The 22,656-nt window shown below is 46.5% G+C and overlaps 1 protein-coding gene and 1 pseudogene across 6 annotated transcripts in view; one reads left to right on the top strand and one right to left on the bottom strand.

Annotated features, from left to right (window-relative positions):
* Positions 1 to 530, bottom strand: LOC309864854 (large ribosomal subunit protein uL23 pseudogene; annotated as a pseudogene). Its single transcript has one exon. The product of its transcript is annotated as a large ribosomal subunit protein uL23 pseudogene (transcript).
* A 1,555-nt stretch (positions 531 to 2,085) lies between these two features.
* Positions 2,086 to 22,656, top strand: part of PLA2G7 (phospholipase A2 group VII) — a 36,130-nt gene continuing 15,559 nt past the window's right edge. The window contains exons 1-4 of one of the 5 annotated variants that reach the window (XM_082729699.1): positions 2,454 to 2,586; positions 7,845 to 7,887; positions 9,478 to 9,596; positions 21,291 to 21,433. In XM_082729699.1, the coding sequence (XP_082585825.1) occupies positions 21,325 to 21,433 (109 nt within the window). In that variant the 5' untranslated portion in view covers positions 2,454 to 2,586; positions 7,845 to 7,887; positions 9,478 to 9,596; positions 21,291 to 21,324. Of the gene's footprint in view, positions 2,587 to 7,844; positions 7,888 to 9,477; positions 9,597 to 21,290; positions 21,434 to 22,656 lie in introns of all 5 variants that reach the window. The other 4 variants (XM_082729700.1, XM_082729698.1, XM_082729696.1 and 1 more) reach the window with 4 other exon arrangements.

Genomic DNA, 22,656 nt, shown 5'->3' with positions numbered 1-22,656 from the left:
TTTTTTTTTATCATGAAAAAACTGTATTTAGATTTAGCCAGCTGGACTCAGTTTAGATGATCCTAATTTTGTTGGCAACATCCAAAGCATCCTAGTCAGGGGCCAGCCGAACGTATGCCTTCTTCTCTCCATCAGGCCTGATTAAGGTGTTGACCTTGGCTACATCAATGTCATAGAGCTTCTTCACAGCCTGTTTGATCTGGTGCTTGTTGGCCTTGACATCCACAATGAAGACAAGTGTGTTGTTGTCTTCTATTTTCTTCATGGCTGACTCAGTAGTCAGGGGGAACTTGATGATGGCATAGTGGTCAAGCTTGTTTCTCCTGGGGGCGCTCTTTCGAGGGTATTTGGGTTGCCTTCGGAGACGCAGAGTCTTGGGTCGTCGGAATGTAGGTGATGTGCGGATCTTCTTTTTTTTGTGACTGTGGACGCCTTTCAGCACTGCTTTCTTGGCTTTCAAAGCCTTTGCTTTGGCTTCGGCTTTGGGAGGGGCAGGGGCTTCCTTCTTAGCTTTCGGCGCCATCTTCGTAAAAGGGTTAATCCAGTATCTTGATTGAGGGGAGAGTCATCACTTTTGTTTATATTGAAGAGGTGCATAAGCACTGCTATGTTGATGGAAACAGGAGTAAAAAATAAGAAATAGCTCAACAAAGAATCAACTTATAAAAACAAGTATGCAATTCTTTCCCTTTTACTACATAATATTAAAATGAAATCCACATCAGATCCACTTTTTAATCAGTATGTCCTTGAAAATTTGCCATTCTTTTGGAATGTGAGGCCCCATTCTTTATTAATTTCACCAGACTGGGTTTGCCAGGTTAAAAAAAAAAAAAAAAGGATGCCCAATTAAATTTGAACTTCAGATAAGCAATGAAAGATTTTTAGTATAAGTATGTCCCCAAAATTGAATGTAATATACTTACATTTATTTATATATTTATATTTATATAAAAATTTATATGTGATATATGTATACATATATTTTAGCTTTTTGTTGTTTATCTGAAATTCAATTTTAACTGGGTATCCTGTTTTTTTGTTTTTTTGTTTTTGTTTTTTCTAAATCTGGCAACCCTACCTGGGTATTTTCTCCAGGCACTAACCTGCTAACTGCCAGCATTATCTTTCCATCGAGAATCTGGTCTGATTTTGATGGGGAAAGCATAGAGCTGGCATTGAAAGAAACCAGCAAAATATGTCCTACCTGCCTTCTAGACCTGCTTCCAAAGCCCACCACCTTTATAGGTGTAATGCTGAGACTCCAGCTTCTTCATTTGGTCTAAGGTCAAAAAGAGGAGGTCCTTAGAGATCTCTTAAGTAGGGCAAATGTACCCTTTTACATTTATATTCATAACACATTAATATCACAGGAAGTACAGGGAAATGTCATTAAGCTGATGCAGTTTTATTTAAATTTTCCTCTATGGTTAGGTTATTTAAAATAAGTCACTGCTTCTTTAAAGACACTGATAGTAAGATAACAGCCTGAATGAATGTTTCCCCAGGTGCCCGCTCTGTCCTAGCATTTCAGCCTCTGACTGTTGTATTTTGATTACCTCCATTTTACTCATGAGGAAACTGAGAAGCAGAAAGGATTAAAAAAACAAAAAAACAAAAACCAAACAAAAAAAAATGGTGCAAGTTATGCCACTAAGTGCAAGAAATGAGCTCTAATCCGTGCACTGTTACCACAGAGTCCTCGGAATAAAAGTAAAATAAATTTCATCTGCAGGCACGTCACCTCACCAAAACCCAAAAATCACTATTTAATAAAATACCGAACTGTCCTAAGGCTGTCCATGAATTTCCAACTATTTTCCTGGAGTCTCTACATGAAGCTTTAAATGAATACGTTTTAATGAGAAAGTGGATCGAGGAGAAAGCGTTGGAAAACGAAGGAGGGAGTTTCAGTTAAACCCCAGGAACTGGATTAAACTGAGTTACGAGATTGCCCCTTCTTCCTGCCTTTCCCGTCATAATGTCCTTCTGATCGTCCTCCCCAGCCCCTCCACGCAGAAATGAAACGGACACAGCCCTCCAGCCTTCCAGCCTTCCAGCCCCGGGCCCAGCGCACGCCTTTCTGAGTCGGGATGTAACGCACCGGGCACGGAACTGGGGACTGGACACGGTATTTCAGATTACACGGGGAAGCGGAGTCACTGGAAAGTTGGTGGGACAGACCAGGGTGGCTTGATGCCGAGGAAAGCAGGGAGCAGATCTGATCCGAAAGGAGTCTGAGAAGAGAAATCGGGAGGCACCGCAACCGCCTCAAGCACGTTGAGGTCCACCCCTAGGTGGATGCGGGTTGCAAGACCACCGCGGGGGAGGGTGCTGGCTGCGCCTGAGCGAGCCGGCGCCCGAGTGCCTCTGCCTGCGGAGGCCGGCGGCCACACGCTCCTCCCCGTCCCTCCTCCCGCCGCGCCGGGGCGGACTTGGAGCGCCCAGCAGACGCGCTGCCCACCCACCCGCCGCGCGCCCGCGGGGACTGCGGCTGGCAGAGGCCCGCAGCGCTGGCGGCGATCTGCAGTCGGGGTCTGCACGCTCCGGTGGGGGGGCCCTGGTTCCGGCAAGCAGCTCACTCGGGTGAGGAGGCAGCGCGGGGCGAGGCGGGAGGCCGCGGAGGTGCGGGGCGCGCTGGGCTCGGGCTGGGGCTGCGCGGCGCGGGAGGACGGCGATCCCGGAGCGGCCACGGCCACGGGCGTGGGGAGCTGGAGAGGACGGGAACCGTACCACCTCCTGCCAGGGGCAGGGGTCCGACTCGCTTCCCCTGCCCCTTCGCGACAGCGCTGGGATCTTTGCGGGGAGGGTGACGGAATTCGAACCCAGTTCTTTTAACATATTTTCCCGAAGCGGCAACCTTGGGAAGGCCTGGGGAGACAACGTAAGAATTCGGTACGGAGAGGGAATCAGGTCAGGGGAACAGGGAACACACGGAGATTTCTTATCTCTAGATCTCCGCTGGGACAAAACAAGGAACACCTCTCTGCGGAGCCTTGCATTTTCCGGAGCCCAGTTCTGAGCCGCTGTTTTAGGAATAGAATTAGAGAAACAGAGCACTCCCTCTGTTGTGCTCGCCTGCGCGGCACATCCTAGAGCTCCCCATCCGCGGCTTAGATTAGATCCTGCTCTATCCGGAGTAAAGGGGAAGCTTGCTTACAGAAAGACAGAGCAGGCAGCAGAGAACCTTGTCTTCCCCCATCACACTCGGGAGTTTGTGGTAGAAGTTTCTAGCTCCTCAAACCAAAAGGGTAGGCTTGCATTCAGGCCTGTGGTTCTTGGGGTTACTGCAGAGGTGATGAGGAAGGACCACGCAGACGTGGGTGGGAATCAGAAAAGGGAGCTTGCAGGGTTTTGTTGTTGTTTTGTTGTTGTTTGTTTGTTTGTTTGTTTGTTTGTTTTTGAAGGACACCCAAGCTCAGGTTTAGGAGAGCTTTGTGTGAACAAATAAGTCTTGTGCAAATTACCTTTGACCCAAGTGAGAACCCTGAGCTGGGAGCTCAGGTATGTTAAGTGGGACCTGGGAAGTGTATTCCATAAAGAGTTGACAGTCGCACAAGGCTCAGGACAAAATCGTGGGCTCCCATGCCACTCAGGGATCCGGGCATTAAGTATGGGCCACCACAAGGCCCAGGTGAGCTGCTGGCACCCCAGCGGATCTCCTCACAGAGGGAATTCTGGTGGTCTCCTAGAAGCTGGTGAGAGATCCCACCCCCTTGGCATTTTCCAGCTTGCACACATTGCACATGGACCCTGAGTGTTCCTTCCCTTCCCCAGACATTCGCACAGGAGTTGCTGCTGTGGAGGCATGGTGATGCTCTTGGTGGAACTGGGCCCTCTGTGCTCAAGGCTGACACCAGGGAGATGTGAGGGATATTAATCTGGTTCAATCACTCATTTTATGGTTGGGAAATCCCTTCTGAGGTGTGATGAGGGCATGCCCAGCACCCAAAAGCTTTCCTGAAAACAGACCCCTCCCTGGCAGTTGTTTCCTCATTTCCTCTGCAATGGATGTCTGTGCCCTTTGAATGGTCAGTAGTGAGGGTTATGCATTCTCTACCCAGTGAGGTTTCCAGGCTAATACACATTATCATCCTGTTTGAGACTCTCATCACAGAGCAGTAAGGAAACTGCAGGGGTGGGGTCCCTCAGGAATGTCAGCTGGAGTTTAGGAATCTGTGTTCCGTTCAGTGACACCCCAGAAAATGGGTATTTCCTGGAAAGGAAGGTGATCATCAGGTTATGTATACCTTGGTTCCTCTGAAGCCTCATCAGATAATTGGCTAGAGTGTCCTCTTGAGACACTGAGAAATTTCCATGAAAGTGAAACATTGAAGAGAAAGTATTGAGTGAAGAGCCCCTAAAGGGGAACATCAAGTTGTAAAATCGCATTGTCCCAGAATTCTGAGGAATCACTATTTTGAAGGAATGGGCAGCAGATTTTACTGCCTCTTTCTATGAAGCCAGGCACCTGTTATGTACCTTCACTGTCACTTGCTCTATTTTGCAGGTATGACTCAGAACACACTAATAGAAACAGTCTAATATATATAGGCTCATAGTTTAAAAAAGAAAAAAAAAACTAACTTAGTTGAGAAAGAAAAAGCCTGCTATTAAGAATCAATATTGATTGGATTACATGGGATAGTTTTGTTCATTCCTTCATTGACTTCAAGAGATACTCACTGAGCACCTACTATGTGCATGGCACTGTATACAGTACAGTGAATAAGACCGATATGGTCTCTGTCCTTATGGATTCCCTGTTCTAGAATCGAGGGACGAGCAAGGCAAATTTAGATATTACTAGATGTTTTGGAGAAAAGGAAACAGCCATGGTAGAGTACTGTGATGTGTGTGTGTGTGTGTGTGTGAGAGAGAGAGAGAGAGAGAGAGATGGACAAGTTGGAAGGCCCCAGCTTCTTAGATTGGGTTTTATTTTTTTCTAGATTTTATTTATTTTTTTGAGAGAGAGAGCACATGAGAGCAAGCAGGGGAAGGAACAGAGGGAGAGGGACAAGCAGACTCCACACCGAGCCATGGAGTCTGACACAGGCTCAGTCCCACAATCCAAGTTCATGACCTGAGTCGAAACTCAAGTGTCAGATGCTTTAACCAGCTGAGCCACCCAGGTGCTCCCTTAGACTGGGTTTTAAAGAGAGCTCTATCTTTCTTTTCTCTCTCTCTTTTTTCAGATTTTATTTATTTATTTGAGAGACAGAAAGAGAGAGCAAGAGCAGGGAGGAGGGCAGAGGGAGAAGGAGAAGCTGGCTTCGCGCCAATCAGGGAGCCCAGCATGGGGCTCAATTCCAGGGATCAAGACCTGAGCCGAAGGCAGGTGCTTATCCCACTGAGCCACCCAGGCGCCCCCTAATGTGACATCTTTCTGAGGGATGACCTTGAGATGAGCCCCCAGAATACTGACCGATTGTTCTGGTGCAGAGACCCACAATCACACAGTCCTGACACCAAGCTCAGTGTGTTCCAGGCATAGTCGGAGGGCAGTGCGGCTGGTGGAGTGAGGTTGAAGGCCGGGGGCCAGGTCATGCAGAGCCCCGTAGGCCGAGGTTCGCCGTCTGGACTTGAAGTGCAGTGGGAAGTTAAAGGCAGAGGCGTGACGTGATAGATTGCTTCAGAGGTCACTGTGAGTGCAGCGTGAAGAGTGGGTCACAGGAGGAGAGGAGCTATAAGGAGACCTGCCCTGGGTTGATCATGGTGACCCAGCAGACCGTGGTAGAAGTGGGTGGGTGGAAGCTGCTTCGGGAGGTAGAGTAGGAAGTGCCTTTATTCGTCTCTCGCACATGTCCCATCTACCTCGCTACGATGACATTGCTACATCTGGTCCACTCCTCTCGTAAAAAGAAATAAGCTAGTCATTATGCTCTTAAAGGTAACGTAAGACATTATTACTATTAATTGCTAATGGTGTGTGACTTTGAATTTCCTGTGCTTCATTTTCAGAAATTTTATAATAATTTTATAATAAACGTAATTATTTGGACTCAGTTTATTCTTTGCAACAAATTATGTTTCTTGTACAAAAAACATATTTTGATCTGCTCAGAAGGTTGGAAAATCCTAAATAAGAGTTACCCACAAAACACACCACCCTAGAATGTAGGGAAATAATGCTACAGTCTTAGCTGGCTTACTCTGGGGAGCAGAGTGTGATTAGGTAGAATCCTAGATAAGACTATGAGTCTGGGAACTGTAATAAACTGTAATAAAAATTTAGAAGAAAGTTAGCACATTTGCCTTTGTCCTGGGTACAGCCATGTGCAGATATCTGAGTGCAAAGATCTGTTGATAATTGAAAATCTATACGTGGCAGCAGAATTTCTGGAGAGGGCTGTGAACCAGAGTTGAATAGGGCTGTTTCCCTTAGTGAAGCATTCTCTCTCACAGGGGACTCTTGAACTTTCCCTGGTTGATCACTGATGAAATTTTAGAGGGCCAGGAGAAGTGTGTTGAAGTTGTTTACCCTGGAGGGTACGGTTGACCTTCTCAGGGACAGGACGACTAACTGCCGCAATGAGGCAACCCTGTTTCTCTTTCCTGCCTCATTTTGACGTGCACTGATGGGGAGGAGATGTGTCTGTGTGGAAGAAAATAGAGGTCCTTCCTCATTTACGTGGTGTGCAGTGGAGGACTGGGATCTTGGTGACTCGTTGGGCTCCTGGTTACCTTCCCTTGCCAGACCCCATTAATGATTTACTGGCCAGAGCATCAGATTTTGGCTTGAAGTGGTCCGTCTGGTGATTCAAATGGCAGACAAAATATGACAGGGATTATGGGATCTGTATAGACCCTTAGGATTGGGAGTGGTCGGGGCATCGTTTAGGGAGAGGCTATGGTTTCTCCTAGAGGCGCCTAATGATGCTCTTTGATTTATGTTTTGAAATATTGAATTAGCTGCTACCCTTTAAAAATCAGGAGATTTTATTTTTTTTTTTTTAGAGATTTTATTTATTTATTTGACAGACAGATCACAACTAGGCAGAGAGGCAGGCAGAGAGAGGGAACATGGTAACACCTGCTAGAACAGCATGGCGGTGTTCCTCTCTGGATGGTCTCCTTTGCCACAGTTCCCACCACTGTTTTGTCTGATACTCATGTCCTGTTTAGCTTATTTGAGTTACCTGGCTGGCCCTCACAGGCTTCGGATCTGAAAGTTCAGGTTTAAGGCTAACCAGTCCTGCCCATCCATCCCGCTTCTAGCCTCATCCATTGCAGGAATCCCTTTTTCAGGATCCTTGCTGGGAGTCCCCAGACCTTTTCAATTGCGCCTCTGCTAGAAGAGCATAATGTCGAAAAGCTCCTGCTACAGGGTCCTATGCTCTGGGTTCCCATTCGTGCCCTTTTTCTGTAGAACCGGAGCTCTTATGTGCCATCTGGGGCTTCCCAGAGCCAAGACCCCTGGTTCCTTGAGCAGCAACTCATATGGCCCTGTTGTCTTGTTCCCTCATCAGTCTGGTTATTGTTCAGTGGTTGTCCTTTTGAAGAAATTTCCAGTTGTGAAAGCCCTTACAATTCAGAGAGTTCAGAGAGAGGTGGTTTCGGTGATGTGAAAGGTACGGCTTGCCTACCAGGATGTCAGTCAGCAAACTGCCCTGTGGTCTTGGGGAACTTTGAACATTTACGGCCTTAAAGCTATCGAGGACACCAAATGTTGGGAAACTGGTTGCAGATGAGTTTCCATTTCCAAAATGGGAGTAGAATCGATTAATTTTATTTTATTTGCAGCTGTTGAGGATTTCGGCTTATCAGTGTCTCTTTCATTCAGTTAATGTCACAATAGGGAACTGCTTCTTACTCTGCTTTTTGAACCCTATGTCTTTTCTTAGGTTGTGAAATGATTACACAAGAGTTGTATCAACTGTGCCTGAGGTAAGAGGCTTCACACACTTTTGCAGAAGTCTCTGGGGAAGTTGGACATTTGAGATAATGTCCAGGTGAAGTTTTGATTTTCTTAGCTAATATGGGAGGGAGAACACATTATGAATAGAGCAGGTACTCTCTTTTCTCTTTCTGAGTTGCGATTTGAGCAAGGATGAGGCAAGAACTTCTAGTGGTGCTTGAAACCCTTCTTGTGACAGAGCACTCTCCCCACAGAGGTCTGCCTCACAACAGCCTGATTATTAGAAAGTTCTTCTTCGGGGCGCCTGGGTGGCTCAGTCATTAAGCGTCTGCCTTCAGCTCAGCTCATGATCCCAGGGTCCAGGGATGGAGCTCACGTACAGGGCTCCTTGCTCGGCAGGAAGCCTGCTTTTCCTTCTGCCCTTGCTTGTATTCCTTCTCTTGCTCTCTCTCTCTCTCTGTCAAATAAATAAATAAAATCTTTTTTAAAAATTAAAAAACGAAAAATAAAATAAGAAGGTCTTCCTTGTCCTGACCAGGCATCCGTCTCCCTAATGCTGGTTTCAGAATGAAATAAATATTTCTTCCTTATTAAAAAAAGATACAGTCTCCCCAGTCTCCCTTTAGACCAGGGTTCCTGAACCTCAGCATTAATGACCTTTTGGGCCAGACGTTTATGTTGTGGGGTCTATCTTATGCACTGCACTGTAGGATGTCTCGTAGCACCCCTGGTCTCAGCCTCCAGCTGCCAGCAGCATGAGATGGCCGGGGGTGGTGGACCTGAGAAATGTTCCACTGTATGGCCAGGGACCTGACCTGTCCATATGTGTCAGGGTTAAGAGGTGTTAGCTCTCCGAATACGATGGAAGAACTAAGTGCCTACCACCACTTATGCTGTGAATTTGTACTCTGAGTAGTTTTAATAATGGTGACGGTGACAACAGCTAGCAAAGCTCCAGAAGGTCCAATCCAACCAGTTCTTCCATTGGATCTAACCCCCACTCCCTTTTCCCCTCCCTGATGGTCTCTGACCACCTCACCCAGGCACAGGTGCGTGCTGATGGGATGAAGGAGCCACAGGCCGGGAGCATCCCTGGGATTGGGCTCTTCCTCTTGTCAGGCACTTCCACACCCAGGGCAGCGGCCACCCTGCCTGTGCATCGCAGGGCTCCACAGAGGCATTCAGAGAACCTGGGCAAACTGCTGGGGACTAGAATGTCCACTGTGCTCTACCCCAGGCTCTTGGTCATTAGTTTGGCCTTGCACCCGAGGACCATGCAAGATGGCGCCCAGTCTTGCATCACAGGACCCTCTATGGCCACCCTCTTCCTTGATGACATTGGGCCCACCTGGATGGTCCAGGGTAATCCATTTTCAATCTAAATCAGCTGATTTCAGTAATCAGCTGCAATCAGTCAGCTGATTACCTACCTTAATTCCATCTGTAACCTTGATTCCTCTTTGCTGTGTAATGTTCTGGGAATTAAGATGTGGAAATTTGGGGGGGGGGTGTCATTGTTCCACCAGCCATATACTCCCATTCCAAAAGTTTATCCACAAGAATTTGAGGAACAGCGTCCTGGTGCATATGAAAGAGCCCTTTCTTTTCTCTTTACCAAGAACAGGAGAAGTAAGCACAGACCCTCATCTCCTGCCAGGATTGGGATTGACACGGATTTACTCATCAGCTCTTGACAGAAATTCTGGATTCAAGAGTGGACATTTTGCCTACTATTTTGGTTTGTCTTTTGTTTCAAAGAGGGAAATGATGCCATGGGGTGCTGGGTGGCTCAGTGGGTTAAGCCTCTGCCTTCAGCTCAGGTCATGATCTTGGGGTCCTAGGATCGAGCCCCACATCGTTTACCCTGCTGAGCAGGGGGGCCTGCTTCCCCCTCTCCCTCGGCTGCCCCCCTTGCTTGTGCTCTCTCTCCTTTTCTCACTCTCTGTCTGTCAAATAAATGAATTCTTAAAAAAAAAAAAAAAGTTGGGGGTGGGGGATGATGCCTGATGAGAATTTACTAGTGACGGGAACACGGTTAGCGGAGGTCATGGTATTATATAGAGATCTCGGCTGAGATTCAAAGAGCTAGTAGGAAACTGAGGCTTGAGGGATAGACATTAGTACACAGAAGAAAAGACAGTATCAACTTTTATATAAAGTCATCTCTACCCCCCATGTGGGGCTTGAACTGATGACCCTGAGATCAAGAGTCAGGAGCTCTACTAACTGTAGCCAGCCAGGTGCCCCCAGAAGGGATCAACTTTTATTTTTATTATTTTTTATTTTTTTAAGATTTATTTATTTATTTGACAGAGAGAGATTACAAGTAGGCAGAGAGGCAGGCAGAGAGAGAGAGGAGGAAGCAGGCTCCCTGCTGATGCCGATGCGGGGCTCGATCCCAGGACCCTGAGATCATGGCCTGAGCCGAAGGCAGCCGCTTAACCCACTGAGCCACCCAGGCGCCCAGGGATCAACTTTTAAAGGGACAGTAACAGAATGTGTTCTCTGAACGCTCTTTAAAGGTCTTGTTTATCTGCCAGGATACTACAAACTACTACAAAACTACAAACTCTTCAAAGAGGAGGAGCTTTGTAAATATTTGTTATTTCCTTTATTTATTTTATATATTTTGAAGATATGTATCTATTCTTGTTCTTACAGTTGCCCCCAATACACACACTCCTTCTTTATTTTTTACGTATCTGAGATCACGGATAATCCTCTTTATTCTCTACATAATGTTTTACTTAATATTAAACATAAACACTCTCCATGGTCATACGAGCTCTACTAAATATTCTTTCAAAATTATTTACCAGAAGTAAGGCAGTATGTTTGGGTGTAACAGAAAATGTGAAACATTATGGGAAAACACCATAATTCTGTCACCCTTATTAAATTAATAGTCTTTTAGGGTGAATTTTTACACAGCAAAATTCTATAATCTATTTTCAGTTAAAATTGCATAGCAAACTGTTTTTTAAGTCCTAATGAATTTGTTTTGTAAATGTTAATAACTGAATAAGATCCCATTGATGATGTTCCCTGATTGTTTGAGGTTCTGTAGGAAGGTGTGTGTGTGTGTGTTTGTGTGTGTGTGTGTTGGTTCCCATAAATAGAATTGGAACAAACACCAATAGTGCATTATATTTTTAGGATTTTTCTTCCCTGTGAATATGACTTTTTGTGTGTGCTGATCTTAGAAATAAAGTGAAAAGGTGAAAGGGTATGGACCATTTCAGGCTGGCCAAATTGCCTTCCCAAGGTCGGGGTACCTATCTCTATCCCCGCTGCAGCGGCCAAGTATGCTTTGGTAAATTTCACAGAGTTCAAAAATATGTAAGTCCGTGTTCCCCACATTTTGTTTACCAATTATTGATCTGTCCAGCCAGGTACGTGTTTTTGCATGAAAATGCTTTGGCTGCTGGTGTCAGTAATGAACCTTCAAACATGGTGATTAGTAACATTGCTGTACAAAACATTTCAGTGTCCTCCCCTTGGATTCTCCAGTTGTAAGTGTCCAAAGTCAATATTATACTTATCCGGGCCCTCATTTGCAAACATAAATACTTTTCCAGCTAACTCAAGTCCGGCGATTAAGTAGAAGGTCCTTTTCTGTAGAAGAACCATACAAGAAGAACAGACGTCTTATGAATTCTCCCTCTGTGTTGGGACTCAGAGGCCTCCCCATTAGTCCCCCTCTCAGACATCTCAGTGGCCATTGGAAGTTTAAAGAAGCCAGTGTCTGAGAAAGCCAGGGACTAGTAGCCATTGATAGTAGTCCTTTGTTCAGAAAAGCAAGAAGCACTGTTTTCATTTTATTAGTGTGGGAAATGTTTGGTCATATTGATGTAAAATGTGTAATACTTCTATAGGAAGATTGGTGATCGCTTATAATATAATAGCATGAAACAGCCAAATAACTTTACCTGAGAAATCAACCCAGAGAAATGGATTCGAACCCATGCAGATGTGTTGTGGAAGCACAGAGGACTGTGAGACATTTGAAAAGGTGAAAGGTATTGGACCATTCCCAGGAGCAGCTTCAACCTATTTAGGGAAAGAAGACTGACAAGCTGTCTCAGTGTTGAAAAGTGACACATAAATTAACCGACACGTGAAGGGGTGGGGTGAGACTGGTTTGGGGTGCTGAGGAGGAGCCTGAGACAGAGAGCTGGTCGCAGAGAGGAGAGGGTGAGCTGTGGTCTGGAATTAAATTGAAGGCAGAGAGAAAGGCTTCTGAGGGAGCGCCCTCCTGGTGTTTCTGCTTTCCTTAGAGAAGGAGCTATTTCCATCTTCAGTTGTAGAGAACAGGAGGGCATCAGGAAGGAGAGTGCCTCCGTTCAAGGAGTGAGCACTTTCACCTAATGGGGTGAGGTGAGCTAAGGAGGAAGGAAGGGGCTGCCCTGAGGTCACTGGGACACAGGAAGACTAAAGTGTGGCCTGGGGGCCCAGCCATGTTCAGTGGCTGTGCTGAGGCTCTAGCCCCCTGTACTTGACATCCTCTGTAAACCCTGGATGCACACACACATGCACATCCACATATGGTCGGGCTAAGGACACACTCAGCCTTCTGCGGGGCCGAAGTCATTCCTCTGCTAGCTCAGCCCATGTTCACTGAACACCAGCCTGGAGAAGGGCCCCCCTGGGTGAGGTGGGAAATGTCACTGCCTGTGGGACAGACGTCTACGCTCGGATGTACGGCCTGGAAGGGTGTCTCTGTGTTCTGGACCCCCCGCTCTTGCCTCCAACCTCCTAACATCTCCTATACCTCCTGATTCCCACGCCTTCACTTACAGCCTCCTCTGGGTGAAATGCCCTCCTTCTCCCCACTAACTCAGGTCAGTCTGCTAAGGATCCTCCTTCCACAAGTGTCAACTCCTGTGTGACCTCTCTTGGGAAGGTGTCCTCTCCTGGGAGGCTTTCCACGCCTTCGGGCATCACGCAGCCCCTGGAGTCAACCATCTGCCTCTGTGTCCACAGCAACCCACATGTATCAAAACATCTCAAGCCCCAAACTGCATTTTTAAAAATCCCTGGCTCTCTCCATGCCTCCTCAGCACTTAACCTGAGCAGGGAGAAGACCCTAGAAGCTGCAATGCCGCAAACACAATCCTGTCCCCGTCCCTCACGTGTCCTTTGAGACAAAGACTACCTGAAGCCAAAAGAGCATAAAACCCATGGATATAGTTAGAATAATTCATTTACAGATTTTTTTGATTGCGGTGTTCTAAGTACATTTATCAAGACTGAAATTTCCTCCTAGCTTTGGAGTCCTTGCCGTACTGCTTCCCTGCGGAAGGTGTAGGATGCTTATCGTAGGAGGCAGCCATACGCTTAGCACCCGGTGCTCGGCACACGGGGTGCTTACTAAATGTTTGGATGGGTGGATGGGTCAGCGGATGGCCTGGGGTCTAGGCTGCTGTGGTATGATGAGACAGCGCAGGGGGAAAGTACACACCACTACGGAGGACCAAGTATGTGGGCATTGTGGGGGGGCAGGTGCTTCTGGCTGAGGAAACCATCCAGGGCATCACAGCAGGAAACCCCCAACTCGATTACAGGGGGGGGGGATACGATGAAAAGGAAGTGTGTGGTGCATACGCATCAGATGAATGCATTAATGAAGAATTCACATGTCTTAGTAAACCTCAACCTATATATAGGACAGACCCTCCATAGGCTATTAGAGAAACCTATCTGCTTAGCAAGGAGGCTCACAGTCATACTTATTTCTCCTAAAATAGATGGTTTTCAACTCCATTCTGCATTGAGCATGTGGTTTTGTCCCATCTCCTAGATAAGGGAAGGCTCTTCTGCCCGTGCCCACTTGTTCTTTGTGTAGCCCAGTGGTTCTCCACCAATGGCAGCTCCAGCTGCCTACCCTTCCCCACCAGGGGACACTTGGCAAAGTCTGGAGACATTCGTGTTTGTCACAAGCCCCGGGGGATGATGCTGCTACTGGCTCCTGGTGCCTAGAATCCAGCGTTGCTGCTAACTATCGAGGACAGTTCCAGGAAAAAGAATGACCTGGTCCCACATGTCGGTGTGGAGAGGATGAGGGACATGGCGGCATGGGAAGCCCATGCTACCCACACTGCCGGGGCTACTCCACAGGGTAAACCCACCAACTTTCAGGTCATGGGCCCTCTTCTTTCTCAGGACGTAGACTCTAGAATCTAGTTTATTTTGCTCCTTGATGCGAGCAAAACCCCTGCGTCCCGCCAGGAGGTCGCAACGTGTAAAGAAGAGATAGAGAGATGGATATGATGCAACTCACTTGATCTTTATTGGGATGAGGTCCGCACCACTATCGTGGTCCGGTCACGGTCCGCTGAAATTGTCACGGAGAAGGAGACATCGCCTCACAATCTAGACAGAGAGGTCACCGCAGAAGTTGAGACTGAGAGCCAGCGAGTGGTCGGCAACGAAGCTGTCGGGGCATCGGTAACACGGGCGATGATGTCCTCCCGACAGGGAACTCGCTTCACCTCAGTCCAACCCGATGCCTCGTTATATACTGTGCTAAGTCTCCTTCGAAAACACATTACATCACTTATTTTTCTCATGCTTGCACATCAGACCCACACACACGTCAAAAACATTTTTTGGTCTTTACAATATTTCGTATAAGTAAAAAAAAATGTTTACAACTTTTTGCTCCACGCTAATCTTATCACTGCACGCATATGGTTTAGGCTTACTTGCTATGTGGTATTTGCTACGAGGCTAGTTTGTTATCACTACACGCATATGGTCTAGGCTTACTTGCTATACTACGAGGTTAGTTTGTTATCACTACATGCATATGGTTTAGGCTCACTTGCTATGTGGTTAGTTTGCAACTTGTTTCTGTTTTTCATTTAGTAGGAGTTTGCTTCTTAACTAAACCAGGAATCAAGTTTTGGATTCAGAAGCTCTGAGTTGCAGTAAAACTACTTATTTGTTTATCTTTAGGAGTTTCTGCTAATATTCAAGCAGACAAAAATCAAAGCCAGAAAGTCGAGAAACTGGAAAACCAATCCTTGAGTCTCTTCCCAGATGCCTATGATATGTTAATCAGGAACGTTGGTGGATACTTCCAGAAGCTTGCTTCATCAAGTCCTCCCCCAGGTCCAAGGCGTTCTCATTCAGGCTTTTAGACCTTGTAAACCTGATTGAAAATCTGATATCAAGATCCTCTTTCCTATTACTTCTACAGCTTTCTGTGTAACATCACTAGCTTAATTTTAGAAGGGCTTCTTGTCCAGAATTGCCTATTTCACTGTTAAACCTCCTGGAAGAGGACTGGCTTCTACTGCCCAAACATAGAGAAAAAAAAAAATGGTTTCAAAAAAGAACAATTTTCCCATTATTGGTTTTTTTTTTTTAAGATTTTATTTATTTGTCAGAGAGAGAAAGGGTGCACAGGCAGGGGGAGGGGCAGAGGCAGAGGGAGAAGCAGGCTCCCCACTGAGCCAGGAGGCTGACGGAGGACTCGATCCCAGGATCCTGAGATCATGACCTGAGCTGAAGGCAGACGCCCAACTCCTTGAGCCACCCAAGTGGCCCCCCCACTTTTGTTTTTAATAATGAGAAGAAATTGCATCTCCAGAAGAGAACTGTTTGCATCCCTTAAGTATGGTCTATTACCTAGCTCTCTCAAACACAGAAGTTACATCACAACCTATACTCTGAATATTCAGACTCATGGTTTATAGACTATCTCTTCACTGCAGGGCTGAATGGTAGAGGGCAGCCTCACTCACGCTGGTGGAAAGCAGGGTGGCCACCTGGGTAACCTGGTTAAGGGGGCTGGGGTAACCAGGATGGGTTACTGCCCACAGGATCAGACTTTTGAAATGTCTTTTTTTTTTTTTTCTCCAAAGCATTTCTTCCCAAAAGTATATGATTCTTCCCTTTAGAGTAAATTTTCAGGGGCTTTGATAGCATGTCCCCAGGAGACCTTGGCTAAAAGAAAGGACTTTTATTCAGAAGTTGATGAGGAAAGCCTCATGAGCAGACCAGAACCTCTTAGCAGCTTGTTAAACTAGAGAGCTGTTACGTTGAGAAGCCAAGTAAGGAGCTGAAAGGAGGAACATTTCATAAATCTTGAGTAGGATGGGGTAGAGGACAAGAGGTACCCCAAACTTTAGGAGGGCCCTCGCAGGCTACAGAGGAGAAGGCCAGTGAATAGAGTTCCCCAAGAAGGCATGCTAATTACAGTGTTTAGGGGTTGTTAGAGCCCTTAATGAATCCCATTAGACCTATTCAGTAGAACCACCTATGGACAAAGGGGATGATGGTCAAGGATGCCTTCCTGTTCCTGTCTCAAGGTCTTGATTGATGCACTAGCTCTTACTTCCTTAACATTTATTAAGCAACTACTTACCTAGGGGCAAGGCAGGCCAGTTGCAATGCAAAATGAGTATGCTAACCTTTGCATTTACCTAGATGTAAAAACAGTTTTGCATATATTCATCATTTAACCTTGGGTTGTCTTTATCCTCAGCCCCATTTTACAGATAAGGAAATAGGCTCAGAAGGACTCTGTAGCTTGCAAGGGGTCACACTGCTAGCATCAAGGTGACAGTTCACACCCAGGCAGTTGGGCTCTAGGCCCTGAAGCCCAGGTCATTGACCCCTATCCACTTCAGTGTGTGGGGAAGTCACCCCTGGTGTGAAATCATTGGGGAATGTCTTTCTGGGCTACTTGGTAGTTCACACCAAAAAGAGGATAGAATCCTTTCTGCTCATTCAAGAAATATCTCCCAAGTGCTTGCTCTCTACTGGGTCCTTTGTTAAGTTATAACAGTAAGTGACCTATGAGACCAATCCCGGTCCTGGAGGAGCCACAGGCCACTGGGTGAAGCAGTTCTGTCAAGAGAGCCTCGTGGGCAGAGGCAGCAGAATGCCCACGTGGAGACCTGTACAGAATGCCGGCAGAGTGGAGGGGGTGGCCTTCCATGTGACTGGTGGCTCCGTGGCTTGACTGCCCAGACCCAGGACCCTCGGCTCGCTGGGGTAGGAAAGCCCCTTCTTCTCTGGTGCCATCGAGGAGCCAGGCCCAGAGAAGGCCTCCTTTCTTGACTGTAGGGAAACTGTGTTGAAGATGTCCATGGCTTTGGACGCCGTTGCTTTGCCACCAGCCGGAGACAGTCTTGGCACAGTCTGCCCCTCCACCTCCAACACAGCACACTGGCCTGAGGCAGCAGTGGAAGGCAGTGCCTTCTGTGGCTCTGGGAAGGTGGAGGAAGGAGAGGCATCCAGTTTGGGTCCTTCAATCACTCGGTCCACGGGGGTCAAAGAAAGAAGGCCTGCCTGCCCTCCAGTCCTGCCTGCAGATGGTGACCCTGTGACTTCAGGCAGGAGCCATAGCCTGTCCTCCATTGCTCTTCTTCCCCCAAAATGAAAAATGCAGGGCACTAGTATCTGCTTCTCTGTTATGTCCACTAGAGCTTTATTCCCACCATGTTTTGTAAAGAATCTGTTACAGCATTCATCACCATTGTTTGAAAGGCTCTCATCTCAACCCAGTGGAATTTTGAAGCTAAAAATCACATTTGTTTTAAAAAATCTTTTCTTAAAAAAATTTTAGAAATCTTTTTATCCCAAGCATAGACTGACACATTGGCATTCTGAAAATTGAGTACATGAAGACATGAACACGTGAATGAAGAAATGAGGCCGCCAATTATTAAATTATTAAATTATTTTTTTAAAGATTTTATTTATTTATTTATTTGTCAGAGAGAGAGAGAGAGAGAGCAAGAGCGAGCACATGCAGACAGAGTGGCAGACAGAGTCAGACAGAAAAGCAGGCTCCCTGCCGGGCAAGTAGCCCAATGTGGGACTCGATCCCAGGACGCTGGGATCATGACCTGAGCCAAAGGCAGCCACTTAATCAACTGAGCCACCCAGGTGTCCCAATTATTAAATTATTTAGAGGGCTATTACTTTGAGGGCGAGATCAGACAGCATGCATGATAGGCTGGCAAGAACCTCTAAACGAATAGTACTCTCTGGGCTCCTGGGAGGCTCAGTTGGAAGAGCGGATAACTCTTGATCTCAGGGTCAGGAGTCCGAGCCCCACATTGGGACTAGAGTTTACTCAGATAAAAAAAATAATAATAATAAATAAATAAAAATAATAAATAAGTAGTACTCTTTTCATTCCGTTGCAGCAGTTTCCAAATACTATATTCTGGGCATGGCTGTGTGGGGATCCCTCAGGAACTAAAGTGAAGATGCCCAGACATGCCTAAAGATTCTGAGTCAGTAGGTCTGGGGTAGGACTCAGGAATCAATCAGTATGCTCTTTTTTTTTTTAAAGCATGTGAGCTTGAGCCGTTGGCTGAGGGAGCTGGGGACATGGAGGAAGAGAGAGAATCTCAAGTAGGCTTCATGCCCAGCTTGGAGCCCCACTGGATCCCAGTCTCAAGACCCTGAGATCACAACCGGAGCCAAAATCAAGAGTGGGACACTTAACTAACTGAGCCACCCAGGTGCTCCTGGCACTATGAATAAAGGTTCCCTGAGAGCCACCGTGGCTTGCATGAGGTCAGGTTGGAACTCCGAGTGCCATTTCACCAGGCCTTAATTCTGCCCTGCTTCGCTCTTAAGACTGCAGGCGATGGCAGCGGCATAGGTCTTTCAGGAAGCCGGGGAGGGCAGAGCACCCCAGTCCTGCTCAGAGGACTTAGGGAAGCCCTCCCCAAAATTGGCTGTCTCTAACTCTTCCTGAGGTGGTTACAGGGATCGTGTCACAATCACTGAGGAGCTGTGACCAAGCTAACTTCCTTTGCATTAGTGTGATATTCCTAAAAAATCTCTGTTGACCTCCCTATGTGTTTCACTTTGCCTTCATTTTTCCTCATTTTCATGCCCCGTGATTTTCCAAATGGCCAAATGACACTCCTCTTATTAGTCATGGGCTGTGAGCACCGCGGGTGGAATTTTCTCAAGCCTCATGTCCCTGTAAATACTTTCTTTCTGTGGATGATGTTATTGGATGGGAAACCCATTTGTGATGGTCCAGCAGCAGGGGAGTGCTGGAGGCTGGTGAGCAGAGAGCCTCAGTTCAACTTCTGTTGCTTATTTGGAAAACTCAGTAGCTGTTTCTTTGGATTCATACACAGTACTCTGCGGTTTCCAAGGGTTCTGGCATGTGGCTTCAAATAGCAATTAGGGCAAGAACAATGAGACAGATGCTCATCTCTTTAGAGAACAGTTTCTAGCTCTTTATTAAGGCCTCTTGTCAATCCAGGAAGTTCCTGAACACAAGAGCATCATCGAAAGAGTCATATGTTCATTAACTTCACAAGATTTTCATTCTAGGGGCAAGAGAAATCAGGGCTACCCAAAGTTGGTGTTAAAAGCAGGGACTCAGGGGTGCCTGGGTGGCTCAGTGGGTTAAAGCCTCTGCTTTCAGCTCAGGTCATGGTCCCAGGGTCCTGGGATCGAGCCCCGCATCGGGCTCTCTGCTCAGTGGGGAGCCTGCTTCCTCCTCTCTCTCTGCCTGCCTCTCTGCCTACTTGTGATCTCTGTCAAATAAATAAATAAAATCGTTAAAAAATAAATAAATAAATAAATAAATAAATAAAAGCAGAGACTCAGATATTCTGGATTCAAGCCCCACCTCCAGCCCTTGCTAACTGTGTGATGAGTAAAATTCTCCTTGCCTCGGTTTCCTCATCAATACAGTGGGGATCATTAAAACTCCTTCACAGATTGTGTAGTGATTGATGACTGAGTAAGATAGCCTTGCCAGAAACTGAAAAATGCTGGGCATATAATAAGCTTCCAAATGTTGGCAACGTTGTTATTTATTTAGTGAACATTTTTAAAAAATATTGTATTTATTGAGAGAAAGCAAGAGAGCGAGAACAAGGGGGAGGGGCAGAGGGAGAGAATCTCAAGCCGACTCCATGCTGAGTGCAGAGCCAGATTTGGGGCTCAATCTCAGGACGCTGACATCATGACCTGACCCGAATCCAAGAGTTGGGTGCTTAACTGACTGAGCCACCCAGGCACCCCAGTGAACAGACTTTTTTGAGCAACGCCTAAGTGCCATTTTAAAATAAAAAGGCAAATTACAGTGCTAGGTACTCATATGAAAAGACTCAAAACATACTATCAAATTAAAAGTGTATCTTGAAATGAAGTACTACAAACAAATTTTAAAACTTTTATATACATATATTTATGTGTATGTATGTATGTGTATATGTCTATGAATTCTATGTAAGTATTCAAGCATAGGAATACATCTGGGAGAAATCCGTTAGCAAGTTACTATCGGTGAAGAGATAAGTCAGTTTTTTCCAAGGGCAAACTTGTACAGTAGGGTCGAGTTGAGGCACCCATACCAGGTGGTTTTTGCTAATAAGTTGTTAGTATAGCACCCAATTGTAATATCATTTCTTACTATCATGAGTCTACTATGCTGTCTGTGAGGCTATAGATACTCATTCATGAACTCTATAAACATTCAGGCAACACCACTTCATGCCAGGCCCTCCATGAGGCAGTGGGAACGTACATAAGACCTGACCTTTGCCTTGGGGAAGGTTTCAGGGTAGGAGGATTATAGAGATCACCAAAAATAAAAATACCATCAGCACCAAAACAGTCACAGCTGCAGCCATATGATATTTTATAACCCCGATGGAAACACCAGCCAAAACTTACAGAGCATTTGCAAATGTGCTAGAAATGCCTATGGATATTATTATGAATGTGATCTATGATTGTTACAATTATTGATGCTATTCTTTCTTTCTTTCTTTCTTTATTTATTTATCGGGGCAGGGGGCAGAGGGAGAGAAAATCTTAAGCATTGACTCTGTGTTGAGCACAGAGCCCAACACTTGGGGCTTGATCTCACGACCCTGAGATCCCAACCCGATCTGAAACCACGAGTTGGTCGCTTAACTGACTGTGCCATGGAGGCTCCCGCTGGATGCAATTTTTAACCAAAGCAAACTGCTTCAGAGTTAGAGAATCCGTGACCAGCACCCTCCTGTGACTGCTAGAAGTGTGATTTCTGTGCTCTGCCTTCCAGCATTACCAAGGATTTTGCCTCCCTGATGCCTTTCAAAAACCCAGCTCAGGGGTGCCTGGTTGGCTCAGTGGGTTAAAGCCTCTGCCTTCAGCTCAGGTCATGATCCCAGAGTCCTGGGATCGAGCCCCGTATCGGGCTCTCTGCTCAGTAGGGAGCCTGCTTCCTCCTCTCTCTCTGCCTGCCTCTCTGCCTACCTGTGATCTCTGTCTGTCAGATAAATAAATAAAATCTTTAAAAAAAAACAAAACCCAGCTCAGACCATGTGCCTTCCTCCCTTAACAATATATATGAAGTCATGTTGCTCGTACCTTAATCGCACTGATTTCTCAGCCTATTTAAGTCCTCTTTATTGCATGTTTTTTTTTTTTCTTTTAATAACCTGCCCTGAAGAAAGTTAAGCTGAAACTGCTGCGCAGCTTCCAAGATGTTACCACCCAAAGTGCATGCGCTTTTCTGCCTCTGCAGCTGTCTCGCACTGGTCCATCCTATTGACTGGCAAGACCTAAATCCTGTTGCCCAAATTAGATCATCAGGTAAGAGGTCTCTTTGTTCAAGGGCTTGAGCAACTGACCCATTGCCAGACTCGACTGACCCCAGAGCAGTTGCACGTGTGGACTTTTAACTAAGGTTAATTACAAAGAGGCTTATGGAGACCTTGTGTTCTGGGGCACGGAACAAAGCCTCCCTTTCTCCTCACTCCAACCAAAACTGAAGAAGCTCCCGTCTTCTTCAACGTCATGACGGCAGGACAGAACCAAGTGAGGCATTTTCAGGTAAACCAGAAGCTCAGCTCACAACCACGGTTGAAAACTTCCTCAACCCGGCCCCTGGTCTCTCACCACCGTAACCCGCCCCCACGCAGGCGCAGTGACACAACCCCTTGGGGTTCCCTCAGAGGCAACCGCAAAACCTGCTCCCGTGGAAGAGGAAGGACAGGCAGTTGTCTTGATCAACAGGTTTAGTTCTGGTTCCTGTGGGGAGGGGATGAGAAAATGGCAGGTTAGGGTCTTGGGGCCCAGAGGGGAATGGTGTTTCCACTGTCCTCACAAGGAGAGGAAGGGACAAGCTGAAGAGCTCTGGGTGAGAATGGGCGCGCATCTCTCGCTCGTTCTTCCCTTGTAGTGGGAGGGAAGAAAAGAGGCAGAGGTTGAGTCAAGCCCAGAAGAGGTGGCCTGAGTGAGGCAGCCCTTTCTAGACAAGGACATGTGCCTTCACTAAGAAGGACCTTGACTGCAAAGAGCTTTGTGAATGCCTGCAGATCCCGGAGCATTGTGCTGCATCATCTTCTGTAGCCAGCTTCCTCTCAGGTGAACCGTGTAGGCGGCTTCTGAATGGTGTCACACTGTCTAGCCCCATGCCTGGTCACTCTGGGTCTAGCTGCTCAGGTTTGACGGGTGACTCCTTATTGTAACATTTACAAAAAGCTTTCATCACTCTGTGCCTGATAAATATTGCCCTGTTCCATAGCTAGGAACGTAAAGGCATCCCTAGGAAGGACTATATGTTGTGTCTACATTTGCATGGGGAATGGTGTAATATCTCACAGGTGCACTCATTCAACAACACTTACCAGGAAGCTGAGGCACTGGTGACTAAGACAGTGAGTTTGTGGACAAGCTCAAGGAGCTTCCAGCCTAGTTGAATTAGTTTTCCCATTACCTTTTCTAAGGATTGGAAACAAGGAGCATCTTACACCATGAGAGGATTATCAGTGAAGAGACATTTACATCATGTACTTTTTATTGGTACAGCGTGG

This window comes from Mustela nivalis, assembly GCF_964662115.1.
Source record: "Mustela nivalis genome assembly, chromosome: 5".
NCBI classification, from domain to species: domain Eukaryota; kingdom Metazoa; phylum Chordata; class Mammalia; order Carnivora; family Mustelidae; genus Mustela; species Mustela nivalis.
This window is presented reverse-complemented; position numbering and strand designations above follow the sequence as displayed.